At 44.5% G+C, this 24,124-nt stretch overlaps 1 protein-coding gene across 6 annotated transcripts; it reads left to right on the forward strand.

Annotated features, from left to right (window-relative positions):
- The first annotated feature begins 590 nt into the window (after positions 1-590).
- LOC6552649 (histone-lysine N-methyltransferase trithorax) lies at positions 591-24,042 on the forward strand. 6 transcript variants are annotated; one of them, XM_015154722.2, is made up of 9 exons: positions 591-1,294; positions 8,072-8,558; positions 10,089-11,363; positions 12,357-13,533; positions 13,597-13,803; positions 13,868-22,103; positions 22,173-22,306; positions 22,379-22,554; positions 22,614-24,042. In XM_015154722.2, the coding sequence occupies exons 3-9, from the start codon at positions 10,242-10,244 to the stop codon at positions 22,785-22,787; spliced, it is 11,226 nt and encodes a 3,741-aa protein (XP_015010208.1). In that variant the 5' UTR covers positions 591-1,294; positions 8,072-8,558; positions 10,089-10,241; the 3' UTR covers positions 22,788-24,042. The 6 variants fall into 6 exon arrangements, with proteins under 6 accessions (XP_015010208.1, XP_026831768.1, XP_015010207.1 ...); XM_026975964.1 differs by lacking the exon at positions 591-1,294 and adding an exon at positions 4,777-4,831; XM_026975967.1 differs by lacking the exon at positions 8,072-8,558.
- The last annotated feature ends 82 nt before the right edge of the window (positions 24,043-24,124 follow it).

The following is a 24,124-nucleotide window of genomic DNA, read 5'->3' on the forward strand; positions in this document are numbered from 1 at the left end:
GCAAAGAATCAAATGCGAAGTAAGCGCAGCTGACAGGTTGTTTATGTGTGTCCGCACATTATGGCTTCATTATGAAATCGTAACTAATCCGAACTTCACATACTGGGATAATGGAATCGCGAATGAGCTGATTGATATTTGCCACTTGGACGGCAGCCTAGGAAAATCTCCTGTTTGGAAATTGTTTGTCCAAGCGGTTTCTTTTATTTAACCTTACTCACAATTACTGGGCACCACAATTTACTGAAGAACGTATGTTGAATGAAAAATGTGCTCTTATTGAATATTCATAGAGTCAAGGTTAATGTTTTTTGTATACTACATTCTGAACATTTTAATTACCATAAATTAAACAAATTAGCAGTTACACCGAAAACGGATTCAAATTTTGAATCGCAGTTCTATAGCAATCAGCTTATTTCTTCGCATTAGCAGAGACACATTCCATGCTTAGCAAAGACATCAACCATAAACAGCAAATACTACAACCATATACAGCAAAGACTTCAACCATATACCGCAAAAACACCCTACTGCTGTTTCAGTGTGACCAGGCATGCCCACAGGCTTGCGGCTTTATTTGTATGCAGTAATTTTCATAGTTATCGGCGCGGTCACACTGTCCGGTCGTTTGCTTTGCTCTTTCCATTTCGCTCGTCGAAAAAACGCAGAAAATGTGGAAAATAATTGATAAACTGTGCTGAAAAGTGTGTGCGAATATGGTGTGCAGTGCCTGCGAATGAAATTACATCGAATTTGCAGCGTTCAGTTGCCAAAAAAGTGTAAAAATCGAGAGCAGAAAACCTGATTTCTGTGAAGAAGAAGCAGGCATTTTTCATCGTCGTAAAACCCGACATACAGACACCCGCACACACACACGCGAACACAAGCGCAGCGACATCTGTATATACGAATTGCGCGGGCGCGAGAGAGAGAGAACGAAATAGAAAGAGAGCGGAGCGGGCCATTGCGGTGTACGTGTGTGCGTGTTTCTGTGCGTTTGTTTTGTGAGCGCAGAGCGAGCCGTGCGAGAGAGCGGCGAATGTGAGAGCCAAAGCAAAAACCAAGAAATAAGTGAACGAAAATAAAAACGAAAATCGCAATCTCCACCCCTGTATTTTGTGTTTACTAGTGCTTTGAGTGCGTGTGTTTCTGTGCCGTTTTGTTGTGAAATTGTCCCAAGTCTGGATTACTTTTGCATTATTTCCGTGCACCAAGGATGCCAAATGGTAACAACAACCCCTGAAACGGATTCGAATCTCAATCTGCATCTGGATACACGCTCGCCACCAAGGTAATTAAAAGATCGCCGCGATAAAAGGCGTCGCCGGCTGCCGATGAGTCAGCCTGCCGTGAATATATATCACTGAATTTTTGCGCACACACATATGCATATGCATAAGCAACGCAGATATTGATTTGAAATGCACCCTGAGATACTATACACCATTGCACACCACATCACATTATCAAACCCCATCCCGTCAATTTCATATTCATAAAGACCCCCACAACACCCACTAACCTTTGTAGACCTCTAGTCAGTAGTTTTAGATTGTTGTTTTTAGCTAGAAAGAACTGGAAAGTGTCGTTCAATTATTCACTCGATAATGCAAATTAGGCTGCACAACAAATACTGTTAGTTTATGGCCCACGCTGCGATTTATGTCTACAGTGGGGCCTCGTTGAGTGCGACTAGCACCAGTTGTAGCATTTTTTACTTACTTCTTTTTGTTTTTTAATACTAGTAGACAAGTATTGGTTTCTGTAAAACCTGTTGATTTAATAACAATATTTTCAGTTATGAAATCATTATTTAATATTCTAATTTGGATCCAATACTAACAGATTTCAAAAGAGCTAAGAAATTTATAAACTATTTTTAACTATTTTATTAAAATAAGGACCAATACTCAGATAATCATATTTTAAGACCTCTTGTCATTTTTAGCTTAACTACATGACTCCTGAAGCTAATTGATCAAATAGTTTATATTTATAAAATGCAAAGATGCATAGATAAAAATAACTGCTAGAGGGATTGTACTGTAAGTTTCCATCTACGACGTTTTCCATTATTTACCACCCGTAAAACGAACGGTAAATGACAGTCGCGAACACACCCACACAAACATAGCGGCGAGCCATAATAAAGCAGCACCGATAAATAAAACTTAATGTGTGACCAGTTAATTGCTTTTGTTGTCGCCTTATTCTAAATCAAATCGCTCTCTCGCTCTCTGTTTTTCTCGCTCTCGCGCTCTCTCTCTGTTGGACTCACATGGCCAAAGTGTTTGTATAACTAAAATTGTTGTTTGTTTTGTTGCTGGCGCTGTTGAAACTTTTAATAAATTATACAATAAAATGAAAAACGATCTCAGCGGCGGCAGCAGCAGCAGCTAAATCGATTGCCGCCGCTGCTCGCTGCCTAGAAGCTGTTGGATAATTACAAAATAAATATATGTATTTGTACATAGGCTGTTTGAGTATTTGTTGACGCCATTTTTTTATTTGCCATCAAAAAGGCAAATTCCAAATCGGCTCGGCTAGTGTCGATGCCTGTGTGTTTGTGTTTGTGTGGCAAACTACGCGGCAAACAACATTGAGGCGCAAAATCACCAAATGAGTAATTGCGCATATTGAAATTCGCCTTTCAAAAGTCGACCAACTGAGCCGTAAGCTAATGCGAGATCTTGAATGGGAATGAAAATGCGATACGGGCCAACTGATGCTCATCCGAATGCATTTTCACGCTCCACTGCATCCGCATCTCGTCGATCGCGCCTCCCAGAATCTTTGAACGCTTTAATTCAGAAGGTTCCACTCACAAACACCATGTTCTTAAAAATTGAATTTCTTTATAGATCATTTGATGGGGCATTTTCAGAGGCCCTAAAATAATATATCTTTCTTGAGATAAATCTTGTTGTGAAATCCGAAAACACCTTCCTATTGGGATTCTCCAAGATAATCTATTAATCTTAAACATTACAGTGCTGCGCTTATCGAGCGATCACTGTAGGCGTGATTTCTATTTGCTTCGGTGGCCGAATTATTAGTTTGCATTGTTGCTGCTACCAGCTAGCAGCACTTACACCTTTATTTACAGTGCGTTTTGAGAGGCTGCAGCTGCCAGCTGAGTTGAATTTATTTTACCTTGTGTTTCGTTACCTTTTGCCACAACCACCGTCATCATCACCATCCACACCACGAAACCAGATGCCCACACACGCAAAGAAACATTCGCGTACAAGTATTTAGTTCATGTTTCGTGGCAAATTGGACATCAAAATTGCGAGCTGCCAAGTCGGCTCTCAATATTCAATGCTCATTCATGGCCCACAGAGATACAGATATCCGTCCATCCATCCCAACGCCGATCCGTGTAGCACCCACACCACGACACCTTTCGCACATTTATTGGCGCGCACATTTTTCATGTTTCACCTTTGGCTGCGTGTTTTGATTTACAAGCGGATACATGTGTATGTGTGTGTGTGTACAAGCATACAAACATACACTCCCCCGCTTGCGCTCTCTGCCGCTCTCTTTGGATTTGGGGAATGGGGCTCTCGCTCATTTGTTGATTCCACCTCTTCAGCTGCTTTCTCTGGGCTCTCTCATTGTTGTACTGAAAAAAAAATTATGTTGACAAGCATTAATAAAAGCTAATGCTATTACTTTTCGTTAAATTTCTTGATCGCAACATGAGGAATTATTGGTTTCAAGTTTTATGTAATATTTTATGAATGAAAGTAGGAAAATTTATTGATATGCCATTCCAATTCCGATCATTTTTTTCAGTGCCCATTTATTTAAGACATTTTTGCATAATTTCATACAAATTTACATATTTTATGTGCGAGGTTGACTTCGATTTTTTCCAACTTGTCAATCGAGTTTGTGCAGCAGTGTGTGTGTGGCATGCAGATAGTTGTCTATTTGGTAACTGTGTGTGTGTGGGTGCTGTGTGTTGTATGTAAGTTGTTGTGATTGTCGTGCTCGTGTTTATGGCTTTAATCGTTCGCCAGTCGATTCGTTACCTGGCTCTCTCTCCCTCTCTTTGGCCGGGCCGCGTCCCCCTTCTCCCTCCCACTCCTCTGTCATCACTGTCTTGACTTTAATCTTCTCAATTACTCGCAATTTGCAAGTCTTGTGCTCGCGCCTCTTTCGCGGTTATTGGCATGCGGTGCGAAAGAGATGGGGTTATGTGTAGTCTGGTGTACTGGTACACAACAAAAAACGTATAATTAGATGTCAATTTTAATCAATTAGGCAATTTACGAGCAAGTTTTCATATCACTTTGCAGCTCAGTCGTACTTATCATTGTGAAATAAAATGGCATTATTTCGACGTGCTGTCATTCGAATGATTTGATATAAGTCCTTAAGTTTGGAAAAAGGCTTCTAGTATATCTATTTTGCTGTAAAAGTTTGTTTTAATTTGATACCTCTTTAATATGTATGTACAGTTTTTTATTAGATAATAATTCATCTAATTTCGTTAAGTGTCCGTATTGGGTTTATTTTTGGGGCCCATTCTTATTGAAGTTATTTTACCTTTTGTGTGGTTTTGATTTCTTAATCTTTTTACCATAATTGATAGCAATTAAATTAAAGGTGTGTGCGTTGGCTCTCTCTCTCTCTCTCATTTTGCTCCATCCCACCTTCCCCCCTCAAATTTGTTTTAGTATTTTCGTTTATCTTCGTGTTTGTTCGGCTGTCGATTTCGAGGAGACGATGATGATGATGATGACGATGCATTCGAATTTCGAATTGGCCAGGCCAGTTTTACTTTGCCTCGTCGTTGTTCGTTGTTCACCGGGAGATTGTTCGTTTTTCTGGCCGATTGTCTCTTGGCCCCTTTGTATTACCCACCCTCATCCGCAGCCGCTGCCACTCCCCCCTGGCAGCCTCCCCTCTTCACACATTCCGCGCGACTCTGGTTTAATGGCTGTACTCGAATTACAGTGAAGCCGACGACACTTGGACACCATTAATTGGGTGTCGAAATCGAGATACAGTCAAACGTCTCAAATTAAACCATCAAATAAAGTGCAATTCAATACCGATTTTTCTGTGGGAAAATCTTATTGTATTTAGTATTTTTAATAAATTGGGTGCAAATAATTGTTGATTTATTGTTTTTTAGAAACTTAAAAGGATTTTTTTCCTAAAAAGAATATTATATTTATTTCATTTGAGGTGAAATCAGGGTTTTTAGGTAATGACTTAGATAACAAAATGTATTTGCATGTTCGTTTAGTGCCACTTATTTGATCTGGACATGGCCAAAAGCTTCAAGGTCTTGTATCCATCAAATTCGGGCAATTAGCGCAGTAAATTTGTCGGATAAACGTAAATACTTACGCCAAATTAGTTGGAAACTTTTATTTTCCGAGCTTTTAAACAAAAAATGTTACACAGATGAGAGAATGATATTTAATTTTTGGGACCAAACCAATAATTTTTAATGTCTATACTCCTATCGAAACTCTATCGAAGTGAAGCATGTGCAAGAGCCGTAATTATTTTCAAATAGAAACGCCCCAGTACCTTAAAAGACTTCAATTAAAATTCTAGAAACCTGGTTGGCAATTATCGAGCGCCCCGTGTACAGGTTACCGCCCATTATCCTTCGATACGAACATCTTCCCCTTGGCAAACAAATGGTCCGTAATTAAGGAGCAACCCCTGTATACTCTTCACATTTGAATTTGCTCATTTTGCCGTCTATTTCAACGCGTTTTGTCATTATTCTGTGGGATTTTATTGATTCGGTGAATTATTCACGCTGAATTCTCCTTGGGACTTTGGTGTGGATGTTGTTGCTGTCGCTCGGTTGGTGGCACATAATTAAAGCGATTTAGTTAATTGATGTCAACACACAACGTAGTTAGCATTCTGCTGCTGTCTGAGCATTTCATCGGCATTTGTGTGGGTTTCTCAGATACAATTTGTGTGCAATTTGTTGGCTGGCCAGTGTTTTTCTGATTGTTTCTTGCTTACGAGTCTGCCGACTCGAACTACCTACCCCCTTCACCTCCCCAACCCCCTGCATGGGTATTAAATTGTTGACAATTGTTTTGAGCTTGAGAGAATTAACCTTTAGTTTGTTATGTCATAATATTTGCCTAGTGTTTTGTGCTCGGTATTAAATGGCCACTAATATTGTATTGTTCTTGTATTAAGCGATTAGGAACAATTATATCAGAGACAGAGGGTGTGTCTTATAATAGCCATCTATAGTTGCGTCCGGTGATTGAGTAGGTTCCCGATTGTCATCCATCATAGAGTAGGGGTCATGATTCGCAGTCGCATTAGTCAATGACAGAATATATATAGCATAACGTTGGCAATTAATTTGTACCAGATAGAACAAATTGCCCAATTGAATTCAGGTGATTTATAGTGGCATACTTATAGTGGCATTCAGGGAAATTTGATTTAACTAGATCAGGATTTTAAATATACCATTACAAGCCAATATTAATTTTATAGTTTAATAACCATTCAAGGCATCGCATTAAAAATCCACAAATCACTTGCTTCACGCGGCTGATTAAGATCTTTATTGGGTATTTTTAACACTCCATCATCCATCGATTTAAAATGCAAATTATTCATATGCATATTGGGTGCTAGGTATTCAACTCACGGCAACTTCGCAGCAATTAGTGTAATCGCCGTGCAAATACGGATGAGTGTTTTGTCCAATTAAGCCCAGTTTAGTCCCAGTCCCGTTCGTTGTATCTCAAATCCCATGCTTACATCATGCCACCGCTGGGGCCATAAAGATACAACTCAATGGTAGGAACGCAAGCCAAAGCAGAGGCGATATAAAATAAAAACCAGGAAAATCGACTAATAAAATCACAAATCGCAAACAACTGAGACACTGGCAGGAGACCCAAGTTGAGGCACAGTGGGTGTCGAAGCACTTAATTTATTTAAAACTTTTTAATTTGGCCAAAGATGCAGAAACTTATACATTAATGTCTATCGTAACAAATGAACTCTAGGGGATAAAAGTCAACATCTAAACTGTCCAAAGTTATGCCAATAAGTAGGGGTACAGAAGTACCCAAGAAAAAAGGCCTGTTTCTTTTTTTTTGAAAACTTTTTGACGCTTTGTTAAAAGCTTTTTAAATCCCAGACATTTCTAAGGAAGAAATAATATAAAAAAGATACATATGTAGGAACGTTACTACTCTCCAAGTGAGTGCTTTAATGACTATTATTAATCCTGTTTGCCATACTTTCCGGCCCACTGTGCCTACTACGTACATATGTGTACGAGTGCAACTTAAATTGACTTGCTGGGGAGCAGTATGCAGTACAGTTGACAAGATTGACTAACTAACGAGGCAGGTAAACCAGGTAAACTAACTGACTGCCAAACACCTTTGGGTGGAAACCGGAGGCGAAACGGAAAACAATTACGCCGTACTGAGTCATGCTTTCGGAAAATGTGGGAAAAAGGAGTTGACTGGAAGAGAAAGAGAGAGGGAAAGGTGGTAGTCACCACCCCAAAATCTCGAAAGTATTTTCACCTCATTCCGAGCACTTAAGCTCACACATGCACACTCAGAAAAAAGTTGAACTATTTTTTATTAAAGTTAAAAACTTAATAGTTACATATCTTATTTTAGTTAAATTTATTGAGCAATGCTAGACACTATCCAATATTACACACAGCATATACAGCATACTTTTATACACCATAAGTATTAAACTTTGTAAAGTAAATGAGCTCTTCTACTTATGCCCACTAATAGTGATAGGAATTTAGAAAATCATAATATTGAAATAAATATATTCCGTGCCAAACTATAGATCACCGGTATTTCTTTCTGTGCACACTCATACTCAGTCACTGCCACACACACACACATATATGCATAATCATTGCACATCGTCACCCACACACACGCTTAAAACACTCAAAAAGTCAACTTTCAACTTGTTTGCCCAACTGCGACGAAGCGAACTAATAAATTTCTACTTTTGTTTTTTTTCTCTCTCCCATTGCCTCCCAACCGCCCACCACCCCTCGATATATTTTTTGCAGATTTCAAGACACGCAGACTGCAGACTTTTGTGAGCCAGTGTGTGTGAGTGAGCAGTGGGGTGGAATGGGAAGATGGCAATGATGTAGACCGAGGATGTATTGAGATGATGATGGGGATAATGATGGTAATGGTAATGAGCACCATGTGCCCGCCAACTCAAACCAGCATCAGCAGCAACAGCAACAGCAACGACAACGACAACGACAACAACAGAAAGAGCAACAGCAACAAGAGCAACAGTGGCAGTTACAGATGAGAAAAGTTGCCGCGAAAGTACAGCAATGTGGAAAACTGTGAATTCGTCGAGCAGAAACTCCCAACGCAGAAAAACTAAACGCGCAAAAAGAAGAATTTTCATCAGGCCATAAAAGCGAGAACAAAGAGAAAAACTGTCGTAAAAAGAGCCAGCAGTAGGGAAAACCCACCACTTAATAGTGGCCCACAACGGCATCATCAGCAGCAACAACAACAACAACAACAACAACTGTAAGAATTTCAATTTCCAGCAAACAAAAAAATATCCGAGAGAAAAAACAAAGGCAGCAGCAGCAACAACAAAAGCCGAACGAGAAAATCCTGCAAAGAAAACAACAGCAACAAGAAACAAAAAAGTTCAAGTCTGAAGTAGAAAAACCACTTAAAAACGTCGATGACAACTAGCCCGCGGGAGGGAGGGAGAAAGGTAGTTGCCGAGAGAAAGAGAGCGGGAGAGTGCTTGGAGTGTGAGAGCATTTCTTAAAAAGGAGTCTGCTAGAGAGAGAGACAGAGAGAGCGCGTGCTACGTGCCAAAGAAAACGGAATGAGTTTAAGGAGCCACAACGCAGCAGTTGTTTTGCTTCAATTTTTTTTTTGTTTTTTCGTTAACTGCACACACTTAGTGGTGGCAAAGCGTGTAAAGGTGGTGGTAGGCCAGTGTTGGCAGCTTGGCTGTTTTCCCGCTAAAGTGAGCCGGTGAATTGTCCTTCAAAGAATCTGTTGCATACTTAAAAGCGTTTGAAAGACTTTCAATTATTACGAATTAAATGATTTGTCAAACTTCTGGATATCAACTCGATTAAAAGTTTTTTCATTAAAAAATATCCTGTTCCATATTAATTTTGTTGCATTAAGGTTTATAACTTTGTTGTTGAGCATTACTTTTTCATTATAAGTTCTTTTTTACCCATGTCTTCACTTTGCCACTGAGTTGCACTGTTCTTAAATGTCTAATCCCATTAACTTAAATAAAAATCCAATTCTGCCACCACTGATAAAGGTGTGAGTGTATTAGTGGTCACGCAAGAAGTACGACAGCGGCAGAAGGAGCGGAACAAAGGCAGCTGCAATTGCACCTTTCCTTGCTCAGGAGCAGGGAAAGAGCGGGCCAAGGTGGCGAAGAGAGTCGTTCCCGAGAGTGTGCACTCAAAAAAATATTGTCTATTAGGTGCAAAAAAAATAGGATACAATTGTTTTAATACAATAATAATAATTACACTCATTTAAAAACCGTTAATAAATTCTTCATTTCATAAATATGGTTTTAAGGAAACGGACAAAATCATAGATCCTTTATCATTTGAACAACTGTTTTTTTTTGAGTGTACGGAGTGACTGAGAGAGCGACTGAGCGTGTTCAAAAGCCGAGGCTGTCGAGCGGATACGTCACCTTCGGCATTGTAGTTGTAATCCGCAAAGCAAGGAGCGCGCAACGAGAAACGCGCGCGAAAAAGAAATAAATAAATAAATAGCCAAGGAAAAGAGTGTGTGCGCCAAAAGGAGTGAGTGAGTGGGCAGTGAAGGGGGCGTGCGGCAGGAGTGCAAAATAAACGAGTTGCCACAGCAACAACGAGATTCGCAAAAAAAAGGGGGAAAATTGACGCATTCCAAACGCGCGATTTGGCTTACAAGTATTGTTTTTTTTTCGCCGAGCTGTGTTGTTGGTGTTTCTGTTTTTGCTAGTTGATTTCTTCGTGCTAATACCGGTCTTTCTTAGTCGGTCTCTCTTACCCGAAGTTTGTGCCTCTCTCTTATCCACAGTGAGTTATCCACAAGTTCGAGAAGTCAAACAATTCGAGGAAATCAAAGAAAATCAACTGCAAGTCCCAGTATAAATCGAACAAAAAACGAGGAAAATCCAATCTAAAGGCAGGCAAATGCAAATGCAAAGGCAAACGCAATCGCACTACTATTATGGGCCGCTCCAAGTTTCCCGGCAAACCCTCCAAGTCCATCAACCGTAAGCGGATCAGTGTCCTGCAGCTGGAGGATGAGGCGGCCAATCCCGCCGAGCCGCAGCAGCCACCGCCGGAGTCCCAGCAGCCGAGTGGCTCCGGATCTGGTTCGCCGGCTGCCCGGGAAAAGGGCAACAATTGTGATAACGATGAGGATGATAATGCGCCGGGTGGTGCCTCAACTAGTGGCAATACGGCATCCTCATCCGCCGGCTCCGAAAATAGCGGCAATGGCAGCAGTTCCGGATCTGGCTCCGGATCGGGATCATCCGGATCGGGATCTACTAATGGCGGTAGTGTAAATGGCGGCACCCATCACAAGAGTGCGGCCAATCTGGACAAGGAGGCTGTGACGAAGGATCAAAATGGTGACGGTGATAAAACGAAAGCCAATGCTTCAAGATCGGATGCATCGGTGTCAAGTGCACCCTCAGGCAAATTATCTGCAGCAGCTTCTGGAAAAGCCTTGGGCAAGTCCCCCAGAACTTTCTCAGCGTCGATTTCTGGAACATCCTCAGGACGATCGTCTGGCTCCTCTCCAGAAGGTAATTCCGGGGCATCTTCCGATGGAGCATCTTCCGGAATATCTTGCGGAAAATCTACAGCCAAGTCCCCTGATGCATCCTCTGGAACATTATCTTCGGGAAAATTGGTCAAAACAACAGCCGCTGGGACATGCTCTTCTGGAAAGTCTTCCAAAGCATCTTCTGGAACAACCTGTGAAGCAACAACCTCTGGCCTTTCCAGTGCATGCCTTAAAGCACTATTCGTGGCGACACCGGCCACATCAACTGGATTGGCCTGTGCCCTGGTTTCCCCAGGAGGATCCTCGCAAGGTGGAGCCTTTCCTATAAGTGCCGCTTTACTGAGAGCACGCAAGAATAGTAATAAAAAGTTCAAGAATCTAAACCTGGCCAGGGGCGAGGTAATGCTGCCCTCCACATCCAAGCTGAAGCAGCTCAATAGTCCGGTGGTGGACAATCCGTCCCCCTCCGCGCCAATTGCCTCCGGCTCCCCGCCCTCTGCGGAGGGAGGAACGGGTGTAGGGGGCGTGGTCAGCCCGGGTGAGGATGCGGCCCTGGTAAGTTGATTTTCAGATTGCCGGTGTTTGGTTGCTGGTTTTGTTCCCAGGTGTTGCCCCCTTTTGCTTTTATTTATGAATATGTTTAAGCCGCTTTTTTTCCGCCACCTTAACCCCTCAATCCGACCAACTCATTCCGAGTTGCGTGTGCACCCTTTGCAGCACATACATCCTCGTCCAATGCCACAGTCCAATTCCCGCCAATGTAAATAAGAGAACCCCCTCAAGTTGGTTTACCCATGGTTCTGGTCTGGTTAGTAGCCCCTTTACACCCAACCACCCGCCTCTGACGCCATTGTTACCTGCTCGCTTACCTGCTTAATTGGCTTTTATGACGTTTTAGCACTTGCAACTCTTCCACATGTGTCTGCCGCAGACGGTTGACGGTCACAGTGGCAATGGTGTCTGTTCCCCAGCTTATACTTATGCTTAGTAACTTGTTTTTGCACCAATACCTTACCCCCTACCTCTCAGGTGCCTCTGTAACCCACCATGTCCAAGCGATCCCCTTCGAAAAGTTGCACTTGCTTCTGGTCCTTTGCATGCTTCTTTGTGTTTTACCTTTACACTGAAAGCTACCATTGGCCTTACCTTACTAATTTAAGCCCACGACTATTAAACCATTGTAATTGGATATTGTGATTGGACCATAAAAATTTTTAAAAAAATATCAGTTTAAATTAATACATTTTATATTTAAATACTTGAAGAACTTGAAGAATAGGGAAAATACTTAATGGTGATATGTAACCAAAATAATTGTATGCATACTACCTAATTATAAAATGTAGATTTGGACTTCATTTTAATTACTAATTCATTTTTTGCTGTGTTTAGCTTGCTATATATTTCTTGCATTGCTTTCCGCTTCTCCTTTTGTGAGCGTGTAGTTAGTGGCATGAATTATTGATTTGCTTGGAACCCCTTCTACGACTTTTCATACTCAACCCTAACCGAAACCTACTGAACCCTTTTATTTGTGTACACTTCCAGAAGCGCGTCTTGAGTGAAATGCCCAATGAAGTTGCCCGCGATCCCTCTCCATCCAGCTGCCCTGCAGCGCCAAATGGAGCAGTATCGGGAAAAGGATCTGCTCCCAATGTGCCGCCAGCAGTGGCCACTTCTGCTGACGGCAGTAGTCCCAAATCTGGAGCGGATGCGGGACCATCGACGTTATCAACGGCGGCCAAGCAAAAGAAGACGGTGACGTTCAGAAACGTGCTGGAGACAAGTGATGATAAGTCGGTGGTGAAGCGGTTCTACAATCCAGACATCCGCATACCAATCGTCTCAATTATGAAGAAGGATTCCTTAAACCGACCGCTGAATTACTCTAGAGGAGGCGAGTGCATCGTGCGACCCTCCATTTTGTCAAAGATACTCAACAAAAGCTCCAACATCGATAAGCTGAACTCTCTTAAATTTCGATCGGCGGCAGCGAGCTCATCTTCCTCAAATCAGGAGTCGGGATCCTCTTCAAATTTATTTGGTTTATCGCGCGCTTTTGGCGCTCCCATGGATGAAGACGATGAGGGTGGTGTAACCTTCCGCCGCAATGATTCTCCAGATGACCAAAACAATGCGGAGGACGACGAAATGGAAGATGATGAGGACGACGAAGAAGCCGATGAGGACGATGACAATGAGGATGATAATGATGAAGCAGCCTCCGAAAAGAGTGCAGAAACAGAGAAAAGCGTCGGAGTTGATGAGCGGGATTCGGAGGAGAAACAATTGGTCATAAACTCGCATTTCGTGTTGCCCAAAAGAAGCACGCGATCTTCGAGGATCATTAAGCCTAACAAGAGATTGCTAGAAGAGGGTGCCATTAGTACCAAGAAGACTCTTACTCTTGGCGACTCCAAAGCCAAAAATGTTTTCGGAGCAGCTTCCTCAAGTGCGGGCTCCACTACATCGTCCTTCTCCGCGTCAGCGAGTCTGAAGCTCGGCAAGGACACCTTCTTCAACTTTGGCAACCTGAAGCCAAATAGCAGTGCAGCTGGAAATTTTGTACTGAGGCAACCTCGTCTGCAATTCCAGGCAGACACCCAGCCGGCACCATTTACTGCTCCAAAAGCTTGCCCCACATCACCCAGTGCCATTCCGAAACCAGCAAATTCACTGGCGCCTTCGTCTTTTGGATCACTAGCCAGCACAAGTGCATCAACAGGTTAGTTAAGAAACAACGAATAAATTTTATTTTTATGCATATTAATCTTTCATTTCACCGCAGTAACACCTACTCCCAGTGCCTGCTCCGTATGCTCAGCGATGGTCAGCAGTAAAGAGGTGGCTCAAGCCCGTAAGTACGGAGTTGTAGCTTGCGATGTGTGCAGGAAGTTCTTCTCAAAGATGACCAAGAAATCAATATCGGCCAATTCGAGCACCGCTAATACTTCCTCCGGCAGCCAACAGTATCTGCAATGCAAAGGAAGTGAAGGTTGTATAAAGCTTACTTCATCTTTACCGCCTTTTATTAATGCATATTGAATATTTCGTTGCAGGATCATCTTGCAGCATTCAATCTGCCAAGAGCCAGTTGAAAAACTTCAAGAAGTTTTACAAGGATCGGTGCACTGCGTGTTGGCTGAAAAAATGCATGAACTCGTTTCAGCTTCCTGCGGCTCACAGGAGTAGATTAAGTGCTATATTGCCACCGGGTATGCGAGGAGAATCCTCTTCCCGAGAAGAAAAATCGGCGGAACTGCTTTCTCCAACAGGCAGCCTGAGATTTACTTCTACTGCGTCCTCCTCTTCCTCTTCAGTGGTTGCTTCTACGTCTGTGAAGTGGAAGTCCAGTGGTGAATCCACTTCTGCCTTGACTTCGATAAAGCCCAATCCACTGGCGGAGAACAATGTCACATTTGGCAGTACTCCTCTTCTGCGTCCAGCGATTTTGGAGAAGCCCCTCTTCCTGAAGATAAGCAATGCAGCAGATCAAAAACTTACAGCTGCTGAAGCGATCAGTCCCAGTCTGACTAAAAAGACCAGCAAACAGGAGAAAGAGAAAGCAAAGGAATCGGAACAAAGCGAAAAGCCTCTTAGCCCCACAATGGCAGCCAACAAGAAATCCGGAGCAGCAGAACCTCCAGTTGCTCCAGAAGCTCAAGCTCAAAAAGAGGAGGCACCACAAACGTCTGCAGCCACCCAGCCTACTGCTCCCAGTGGAACTTCTCAAGGTGTACCCCAAGCAGAAGTTGCTGGTGAAACAAATGCTACGGGTGACACCCTGAAACGACAAAGGATTGATCTAAAGGGACCTCGAGTAAAGCATGTGTGTCGCAGTGCCTCCATTGTTCTCGGGCAACCTTTGGCTACCTTTGGCGAGGATCAGCAACCTGAGGAAGGTGGAGATATGCAGCTAGAAGTAGCTGCTTCAGTGCCATCAGCAATTTCGGATCCTTCACCTGAAAAACCAACTCAAATTGTTACAGATGAGAACGACAATTGTGCTAGCTGTAAAACGTCTCCTGTTGGTGATGAATCGAAACCCAGTAAGCCCTCTGGCAGTGCCCAAGCTGAAGTTAAGAAAGTAACAGCGGGAGGAAAAGAAGGAACTGTTAGTGCAGCTGGAGGTCCATCTGCAAAGGTTACAACAAGAAATGCAGCGGTTGCGTCCAACCTAATAGTGGCGGCCAGCAAAAAACAACGAAACGGGGACATTGTTACCTCAAGTTCGGTCAGTCAATCGTCAAATCAAACCCAGGGACGCAAAACTAAGGAGCATCGACAGCAACGTACACTCATATCCATCGATTTCTGGGAGAATTATGATCCTGCTGAAGTTTGCCAAACTGGTTTTGGTTTGATTGTAACAGAAACAGTGGCTCAGAGGGCTCTGTGCTTCCTATGCGGTTCCACAGGCTTGGATCCGCTGATCTTTTGCGCCTGCTGTTGCGAGCCCTATCATCAGTACTGTGTCCAAGATGAATATAATCTGAAACATGGCTCTTTTGAAGATACGACGCTAATGGGCAGCCTCCTTGAAACTACGGTGAATGCCTCCACTGGACCATCGGCATCTTCCCTCAATCAACTGACACAGCGCTTGAATTGGCTGTGTCCTCGATGCACCGTTTGCTATACCTGCAATATGTCATCAGGGTCCAAGGTAAAGTGCCAGAAGTGTCAAAAGAACTATCACAGCACCTGCTTGGGCACTAGCAAGAGACTTCTTGGAGCAGATCGTCCGTTAATATGTGTCAATTGCTTAAAATGCAAGTCTTGCTCCACCACGAAAGTATCGAAATTTGTTGGTAACCTTCCGATGTGTACGGGTTGCTTTAAGTTGCGCAAGAAGGGCAACTTTTGTCCAATATGCCAGAGATGCTATGATGACAACGATTTTGATTTGAAAATGATGGAGTGTGGTGACTGTGCGCAATGGGTTCATTCCAAGTGCGAAGGTCTCAGTGATGAACAGTACAATCTATTAAGCACTCTACCGGAGTCAATAGAGTTTATCTGCAAGAAATGTGCCCGCAGAAATGAGAGTTCTAGGATCAAGGCTGAAGAGTGGCGTCAGGCAGTAATGGAGGAGTTTAAAGCCAGTCTCTACAGCGTTCTGAAACTTCTGAGCAAATCCCGACAAGCCTGTGCCCTTCTCAAACTAAGTCCCCGCAAGAAACTGCGGTGCACCTGCGGAGCATCCTCAAACCAAGGTAAACTTCAACCGAAAGCTCTTCAGTTTAGTAGTGGATCGGATAACGGCTTGGGCAGCGATGGTGAGTCTCAAAACAGCGACGATGTCTATGAGTTCAAGGATCAGCAGCAGCAGCAGCAACAACGTAATGTTAACATAAACAAGCCCCGAGTAAAATCCCTGCCCTGCTCTTGCCAACAGCACATCAGCCATCCGCAATCTTTTAGCCTGGTGGATATTAAGCAGAAGATTGCTGGCAACTCGTATGTTTCCCTGGCGGAATTCAACTATGACATGAGCCAAGTTATCCAACAGAGCAATTGCGATGAGCTGGACATTGCCTACAAGGAGCTGTTAAGTGAACAGTTTCCCTGGTTCCAAAACGAAACGAAAGCCTGCACCGATGCCTTGGAGGAGGATATGTTCGAGTCTTGCTCTGGAGCTAACTACGAGGATTTGCAAGATGCGGGAGGAGGAAGTGCTTCTGTTTACAACGAGCATTCCACTTCTCAGGCAGAATCGCGATCTGGAGTGTTGGATATTCCCCTGGAGGAAGTGGACGACTTTGGTAGTTGTGGCATTAAGATGCGATTAGATACCAGAGTGTGTCTCTTCTGCAGAAAGAGTGGTGAAGGCTTATCCGGCGAGGAAGCCCGGCTCCTGTACTGCGGTCATGATTGCTGGGTTCACACCAATTGTGCCATGTGGTCTGCGGAAGTGTTCGAGGAGATAGACGGTTCACTTCAAAATGTCCACAGTGCGGTGGCCAGGGGAAGGATGATCAAGTGTACGGTATGTGGAAACCGCGGAGCCACCGTTGGATGCAATGTGCGATCTTGTGGCGAGCACTATCACTATCCCTGTGCCAGAAGCATCGACTGCGCCTTTCTCACAGATAAATCCATGTATTGTCCTGCCCATGCCAAGAATGGAAATGCCTTGAAAGCCAATGGATCGCCCAGTGTAACATACGAATCCAACTTTGAGGTTTCCCGACCCGTCTATGTGGAATTAGATAGGAAAAGGAAAAAGCTGATAGAACCAGCTCGTGTGCAATTTCACATTGGATCTTTGGAGGTACGCCAGCTGGGAGCTATAGTTCCCAGATTTTCGGATTCCTACGAAGCCGTGGTGCCCATCAATTTCCTGTGCAGTCGTCTGTATTGGTCTTCGAAAGAGCCCTGGAAAATAGTTGAGTACACAGTGCGCACCACCATACAGAACAGTTCCTCCACCCTAACAGCCCTAGATGTGGGTCGAAATTATACGGTAGATCACACAAATCCAAACAGCAAGGAGGTTCAATTGGGTATGGCGCAAATCGCTCGATGGCACACAAGTCTAGCGAGGAGTGAATTTTTGGAGAATGGCGGAGCCGACTGGAGCGGCGAATTCCCGAATCCCAACTCTTGTGTGCCTCCCGATGAAAATACCGAAGAGGAACCGCAACAGCAGGCTGATTTGCTTCCTCCAGAGATTAAGGATGCCATATTCGAAGATCTTCATCAAGAGCTATTCGATGGCATCTCCATGCTGGACATATTCTTGCACGATGATAAGACAGACTTGTTTGCCATAAGTGAACAATCCAAGGACGGCACTCAGGCAATGACTTCCAACCAGGCTCAAAATCAACAAGCAGGTGGAGCTGCTTCTGTGAGCATCTGTGACGAGGATACGCGCAATTCAAATACGAGCCTGGGAAATGGTTGGCCAGCCAGCAATCCTGTGGAGGATGCGATGTTATCCGCAGCAAGAAACTCCAGCCAAGTGCAGATGCTCAAAACACTAGCTTGGCCAAAGCTCGACGGGAATAGCGCCATGGCCACGGCTATTAAAAGGCGAAAACTGTCGAAAAACTTGGCGGAAGGAGTGTTTTTAACCCTAAGCAGTCAGCAAAGAAACAAGAAGGAAATGGCCACAGTGGCGGGCGTGTCAAGAAGACAATCTATCAGTGAGGCATCTATCGAAGGAGTCGCTACCACATCTGGATCTGTGAGAAGCAAAAGCTTCACCTGGAGTGCAGCAAAACGGTATTTCGAAAAGAGCGAAGGGCGCGAGGAAGCAACTAAGATGAGGATAATGCAAATGGATGGCGTGGACGATTCAATTACCGAATTTCGCATAATTTCTGGAGATGGAAATTTATCAACAGCTCAGTTTAGCGGTCAAGTTAAATGTGATCGGTGTCAGTGCACCTACAGAAACTACGACGCCTTCCAGCGGCATTTACCATCCTGTGGTCCAACAATGTCCTCCAATGAAACGGAATCGGACGTCAGTGGGCAAGGCATCACTAATAATGCTACCCAGATCAGTGCGGAAAGCTTGAACGAGCTGCAAAAGCAACTTCTAGCGAACGCAGGAGGCTTAAATTACCTTCAATCGGCAACATCGTTTCCCCAAGTTCAGAGCCTGGGCTCCCTGGGACAGTTTGGCTTGCAGGGATTGCAGCAGCTTCAACTACAACCACAATCCCTGGGCAATGGATTTTTCCTTTCCCAGCCGAATCCGGCTACCCAGGCAAACACGGACGATTTGCAAATCTATGCGAACTCATTGCAAAGTTTGGCTGCCAATCTGGGTGGAGGTTTCACGCTAGCTCAACCTACGGTGACAGCTCCAGCACAACCCCAATTAATTGCTGTTTCCACGAACCCCGATGGCACTCAGCAGTTTATCCAAATCCCCCAGACGATGCAGGCCACAACGACACCAACAGCCACCTATCAGACCCTGCAGGCCACGAATACGGATAAGAAGATAATGCTTCCCCTGACGGCAGCCGGAAAGCCCCTGAAGACAGTGGCCACCAAAGCGGCTCAGCAGGTGGCCGTCAAACAGAGGCAGTTGAAGTCGGGACACCAGGTGAAGCCGATTCAGGCCAAGTTGCAACCGCACCCTCAGCAGCATCAACAGCAGCAGCAGACTCAGGTGCAACAGCCCATCACTGTTATGGGGCAGAATCTCCTCCAGCCGCAGCTGTTGTTCCAGAGCAGCGCCCAGAGTCAGGCGCCGCAGCTAATCTTGCCTCAAGCTCAACCCCAGAACATCATTTCGTTTGTGACTGGAGACGGAAGCCAAGGACAGCCACTGCAGTACATCTCCATACCTACAGCCGGAGAGTATAAACCCCAGCCACAGCCCACGGCAACGCCTACTTTCCTGACAACTGCTCCCGGTGGAGGTGCCACCTATTTGCAAACGGATGCGAGTGGAAATTTGGTGCTCACTACCACACCCACAAACTCCGGATTGCAAATGCTGACGGCGCAATCTCTACAAGCGCAACCTCAGGTGATAGGTACGCTCATCCAGCCCCAAACCATTCAGTTGGGAGGAGGAGCTGATGGCAACCAGCCCGGCGGCAATCAGCAACCCATAATTTTAGGTGGTACTGGTGGAGGATCCACTGGCCTGGAATTCGCCACCAGTTCTCCCCAGGTGATTCTCGCCACACAACCGATGTACTATGGACTGGAGACGATCGTCCAGAATACGGTCATGTCGTCACAGCAGTTTGTTTCCACTGCAATGCCCGGAATGCTTAGCCAGAATGCCAGCTTCTCAGCAACCACTACACAGGTGTTCCAGGCCAGTAAAATCGAACCGATTGTTGATCTGCCCGCTGGTTATGTGGTGCTCAATAACACAGGAGATGCATCTAGTGCGGGCACGTTCCTAAACGCAGCCAGTGTGCTGCAACAGCAAACGCAGGACGACACAACAACGCAGATACTGCAGAACGCTAACTTCCAGTTCCAGTCGGTGCCCACATCTTCAGCAGCCTCCACATCAATGGATTACACCTCTCCTGTTATGGTCACTGCGAAGATCCCGCCAGTAACTCAGATGAAGAGAACTAATGCTCAAGCCAAGGCAGCGGGAATTTCGGGTGTGGGCAAAGTGCCGCCACAACCGCAGGTGGTCAACAAGGTGCTGCCCACCAGTATAGTCACCCAGCCGTCCCAGGTACAGTTGAAGAACTCTAATCTCAAGCAATCTCAGGTTAAGGGCAAAGCTGCGGCCGGAACGGGAACCACTTGTGGAGCCCCACCCAGTATTGCTTCGAAGCCTCTTCAAAAGAAAACCAACATGATTCGACCCATTCACAAGCTGGAAGTGAAACCCAAAGTGATGAAGCCTACGCCGAAGGTACAAAATCAAAATCACTCAGTGTTGCAGCAACAGCAGCAGCCACAGTTGCAGCAGCAGATTCCAGCCGTGGTAGTCAGTCAGGTGCCAAAGGTTACGATCTCACAGCAGCGAATCCCCGCACAACCGCAGCAGCAGCAGCAGCAGCAACAACAGCTGCAGCAGGCGCAGATGCTCCATATTCCGCAGCAACAACAACCGCTGCAGCAGCAACAAGTACAGGTACAGCCATCAATGCCCATTATAACACTCGCTGAGACACCAGTACTGCAATCACAATTTGTGCCGGAACCTCAAGTTTTGGAGCAGCAGGAGCTGGCTAGCCGCGTACAGCATTTCCCCACAAGTAGCACCAGTAGTAGTAGCAACTGCTCGTTGCCCACCAATGTGGTTAATCCCATGCAACAGCAAGCACCACCAACCACCAGCAGCTCCACAACCAGGCCTACAAATCGGGTGCTTCCAATGCAGCAGCGTCAGGAACCTGCTCCGTTGTCCAACGAGTGTCCCGTAGTTCCGTCACCCACTCCTCCGAAACCTGTTGAGCAGCCTATAATCCAACAAATGACCAGTGCCAGTGTGTCCAAGTGCTATGCCCAGAAGTCAACATTACCGTCACCAGTTTACGAGGCGGAACTCAAAGCCAGTTCAGTTTTGGAGAGCATTGTGCCAGCTGTCACAATGGATGCAATCTTGGAGGAACAGCCGGTTACCGAGTCCATTTACACGGAGGGACTCTACGAGAAGAATTCGCCGGCGGAGTCCAAGACCGAACAGCTACTTCTCCAGCAACAGCAACGAGAGCAACTAACTCAACAACTGGCGAACAACGGGTATCTGCTCGATAAGCACGCCTTTCAAGTGGAGCCAATGGATACGGATGTCTACAGGGAGGAAGATCTCGAAGAGGACGACGACGAGGATGATGACTTCAGCTTGAAAATGGCCACATCAGCGTGCAACGATCACGAGATGTCCGACAGTGAAGAGCCGGCGGTCAAGGATAAGATCAGTAAGATACTAGACAACCTGACTAACGATGACTGTACAGATTCAATAGCCACTGCGACGACGATGGAAGTGGAATCCAGCGCTGGTTACCAGCAAATGGTGGAGGATGTCCTGGCCACCACTGCAGCAGCATCTGCTCCCACCGAAGAGTTTGAAGGAGCTCTAGAAACTGCAGCTGTGGAAGCAGCTGCCACCTATATCAACGAGATGGCCGATGCTCATGTACTGGAACTTAAGCAGCTGCAAAATGGAGTGGAACTGGAGCTCAGGAGAAGAAAAGAAGAGCAGCGAACGGTGTCACAGGAACAGGAGCAATCCAAGGCCGTCATAGTGCCCACAGCAGCTGCTCCAGAAGCACCACCACCCATTCAAGAGCCCAAAAAAATGAGTGGTCCACATCTGCTTTATGAAATCCAAAGCGAAGATGGCTTTACGTACAAATCCAGTTCCATAACTGAGATTTGGGAGAAGGTCTTTGAGGCAGTACAGGTGGCCAGGCGGGCACATGGACTCACTCCGCTGCCAGAGGGTCCTCTGGCGGATATGGGTGGCATCCAGATGATTGGTCTAAAAACAAATGCCCTAAAGTACCTAATCGAACAGTTGCCAGGCGTGGAAAAGTGCTCAAAATATACTCCCAAGTATCACAAGCGCAATGGCAACGTGTCCACAGCGGCGAATGGAGTACATGGAGGCAACTTAGGCGGAATCAGTGCATCCGCTGCCCTGTCGTTGTCTGGTGGAGATTCACATGGTCTGCTCGACTATGGCTCGGATCAGGATGAATTGCAGGAAAATGCTTACGATTGCGCTCGATGTGAGCCTTATGCTAGCCGCAGCGAGTATGATATGTTCAGTTGGTTGGCCTCTAGACATCGCAAGCAGCCCATCCAGGTGTTCGTCCAGCCATCTGACAACGAGCTGGTACCCAGGTTAGTGTATATTTCTAATTTTGTTGCACGACATCTTTATGGATTGGAGTCTTTATGTGGTTTGTTTAGGAGGGGAACTGGTAGCAATCTACCAATGGCCATGAAGTATCGAACGCTAAAGGAGACTTACAAGGATTATGTTGGAGTCTTCAGATCCCATATCCATGGACGAGGCCTCTACTGCACTAAGGACATTGAAGCGGGTAAGTTTTCCGTTTAACTTTCTCCTAAAAAGAAATAAATTAATTCATTGTACCCTTATATACTTATTACAGGTGAAATGGTTATCGAGTATGCCGGCGAGTTGATTCGCTCCACACTGACGGACAAAAGGGAGCGTTACTACGACAGCCGCGGTATTGGGTGCTATATGTTCAAAATCGACGATAACCTTGTAGTGGATGCCACAATGCGTGGCAATGCGGCGCGCTTCATCAATCACTGCTGTGAGGTGAGTACAAGGGAAGTGTCCCATTACACTGGAGATGCTTAAATCCTTTTCCCTTGCAGCCGAATTGCTACTCGAAAGTGGTGGACATTTTAGGGCACAAGCACATCATCATCTTTGCGCTGCGCCGAATCGTGCAGGGCGAGGAGCTTACCTACGACTACAAATTTCCATTCGAGGAGGAGAAGATACCTTGCTCATGCGGTTCCAAAAGGTGTCGGAAGTACTTAAATTAAAAAAGGAAGATCAGTGTCAGAGATAAGAACCAAGTAGGACGCTGGGCGTCAAATTAATCTGTATACTCAGCAACCAGGGTTGGTTTTACACATCTGACAGATCCCAAGGGTGGAAAGAAATCCAGAAATTTGAATACAACGTTGTTGACCGAAATACATTGGTTTTAATATCATGTTTTACTTTTGAATGGAAAAGTATTTTAAGGTTCTACTTCAAGGCAACGTACTACTTCAACCTTTATACGAAAAAAAAAAAAACAATTTGGTACATCACTTAGATGTAATCATTTTACTACACTTGTTCTACTTGTTCTGATTGGACTCAAATAATCGATCTTTACTAATATTTATATACAGTTGAACTTTAATTTGTAGCCCTTTATTACAAACGTAGTACTGATCAAACATTTTCTCAGATCAATTACGTGGAGCCTAAAATGAAATCCCAGTTTTTCCATTGAATAAAGGCAAACATGATATTAAAAACAGTTCTGTTTAGTACAACAGGCTTGTAATTGTGCAAAGATTATTTTCTGTCCCAATTTTCATTGCATAAACTAAAAGCTGCCCACAATGGGGGCAGAAAAAACTCACCTGGAATGAGAATTGAAACACGTGTAGTTAACGGTTATATCGATCTATGTTTGGTCAATCGTGATACTTTTCGTTTTACAACCCCCATACGTCTTAAGTAGTTGATATGTACAAGTTAAACAGTTGATATTATTATATATCCTATATCTAAAGAACACGGCACACAGTAGGCAACGAAGCAAATATATCCGAGCGATCGGAGTCAAAGAACAGAAACTCGATGACGTCAGTATTCAAGGGGAGAGAATTAATAATTGTAAATTAAATATGTTACGTACTAGCTACCTACCACATACGGATAATGATATGCAGATCAGTTAGCTAACTAGAATAAGGCTCCACAGATTCTATAAACAAATACAAATAACTAAGCTAAGCTGATAAATATAACATTGTTGGGCTTAGGCGAATAACAGATAAACGATGGGAGACATTAAAAACAATTACTTACAGGGGCTTGTGTTAGATTGTACATATATTGCATACGAATTATAAATATCTATATTATATATCTACTGTAATGAGAAATTAACTTAAGGTTAAGTCACCAGGATTGTGTAAGAAGAAACTATTTTATGTAGAGCTCTGCGTATTTATGTTTGTTACCAATTAACCTACTGATTAATTGATTGACCTACGAATAATATCCGCAACCACATGCTTATATATATATTTAGAGAACGAAACCAAGCATCACCCTTGAAATTATTGTATTGTGAAAAGGCAACCACAACAACACCAGC

The sequence above is a fragment of the Drosophila erecta genome, unplaced genomic scaffold (assembly GCF_003286155.1).
Source record: "Drosophila erecta strain 14021-0224.00,06,07 unplaced genomic scaffold, DereRS2 tig00000000-arrow-pilon, whole genome shotgun sequence".
Lineage (NCBI taxonomy): Eukaryota > Metazoa > Arthropoda > Insecta > Diptera > Drosophilidae > Drosophila > Drosophila erecta.

Coding starts and splice junctions, on each gene's coding strand:
- LOC6552649 (XM_015154722.2), top strand. CDS start 10,242: ATGGGCCGCTCCAAGTTTCCCGGCAAACCCTCCAAGTCCATCAACCGT. Junction 13,534..13,596: donor CAGCACAAGTGCATCAACAG/GTTAGTTAAGAA, acceptor ATTTCACCGCAG/TAACACCTACTCCCAGTGCC. Junction 22,555..22,613: donor TCATCAATCACTGCTGTGAG/GTGAGTACAAGG, acceptor TTTCCCTTGCAG/CCGAATTGCTACTCGAAAGT.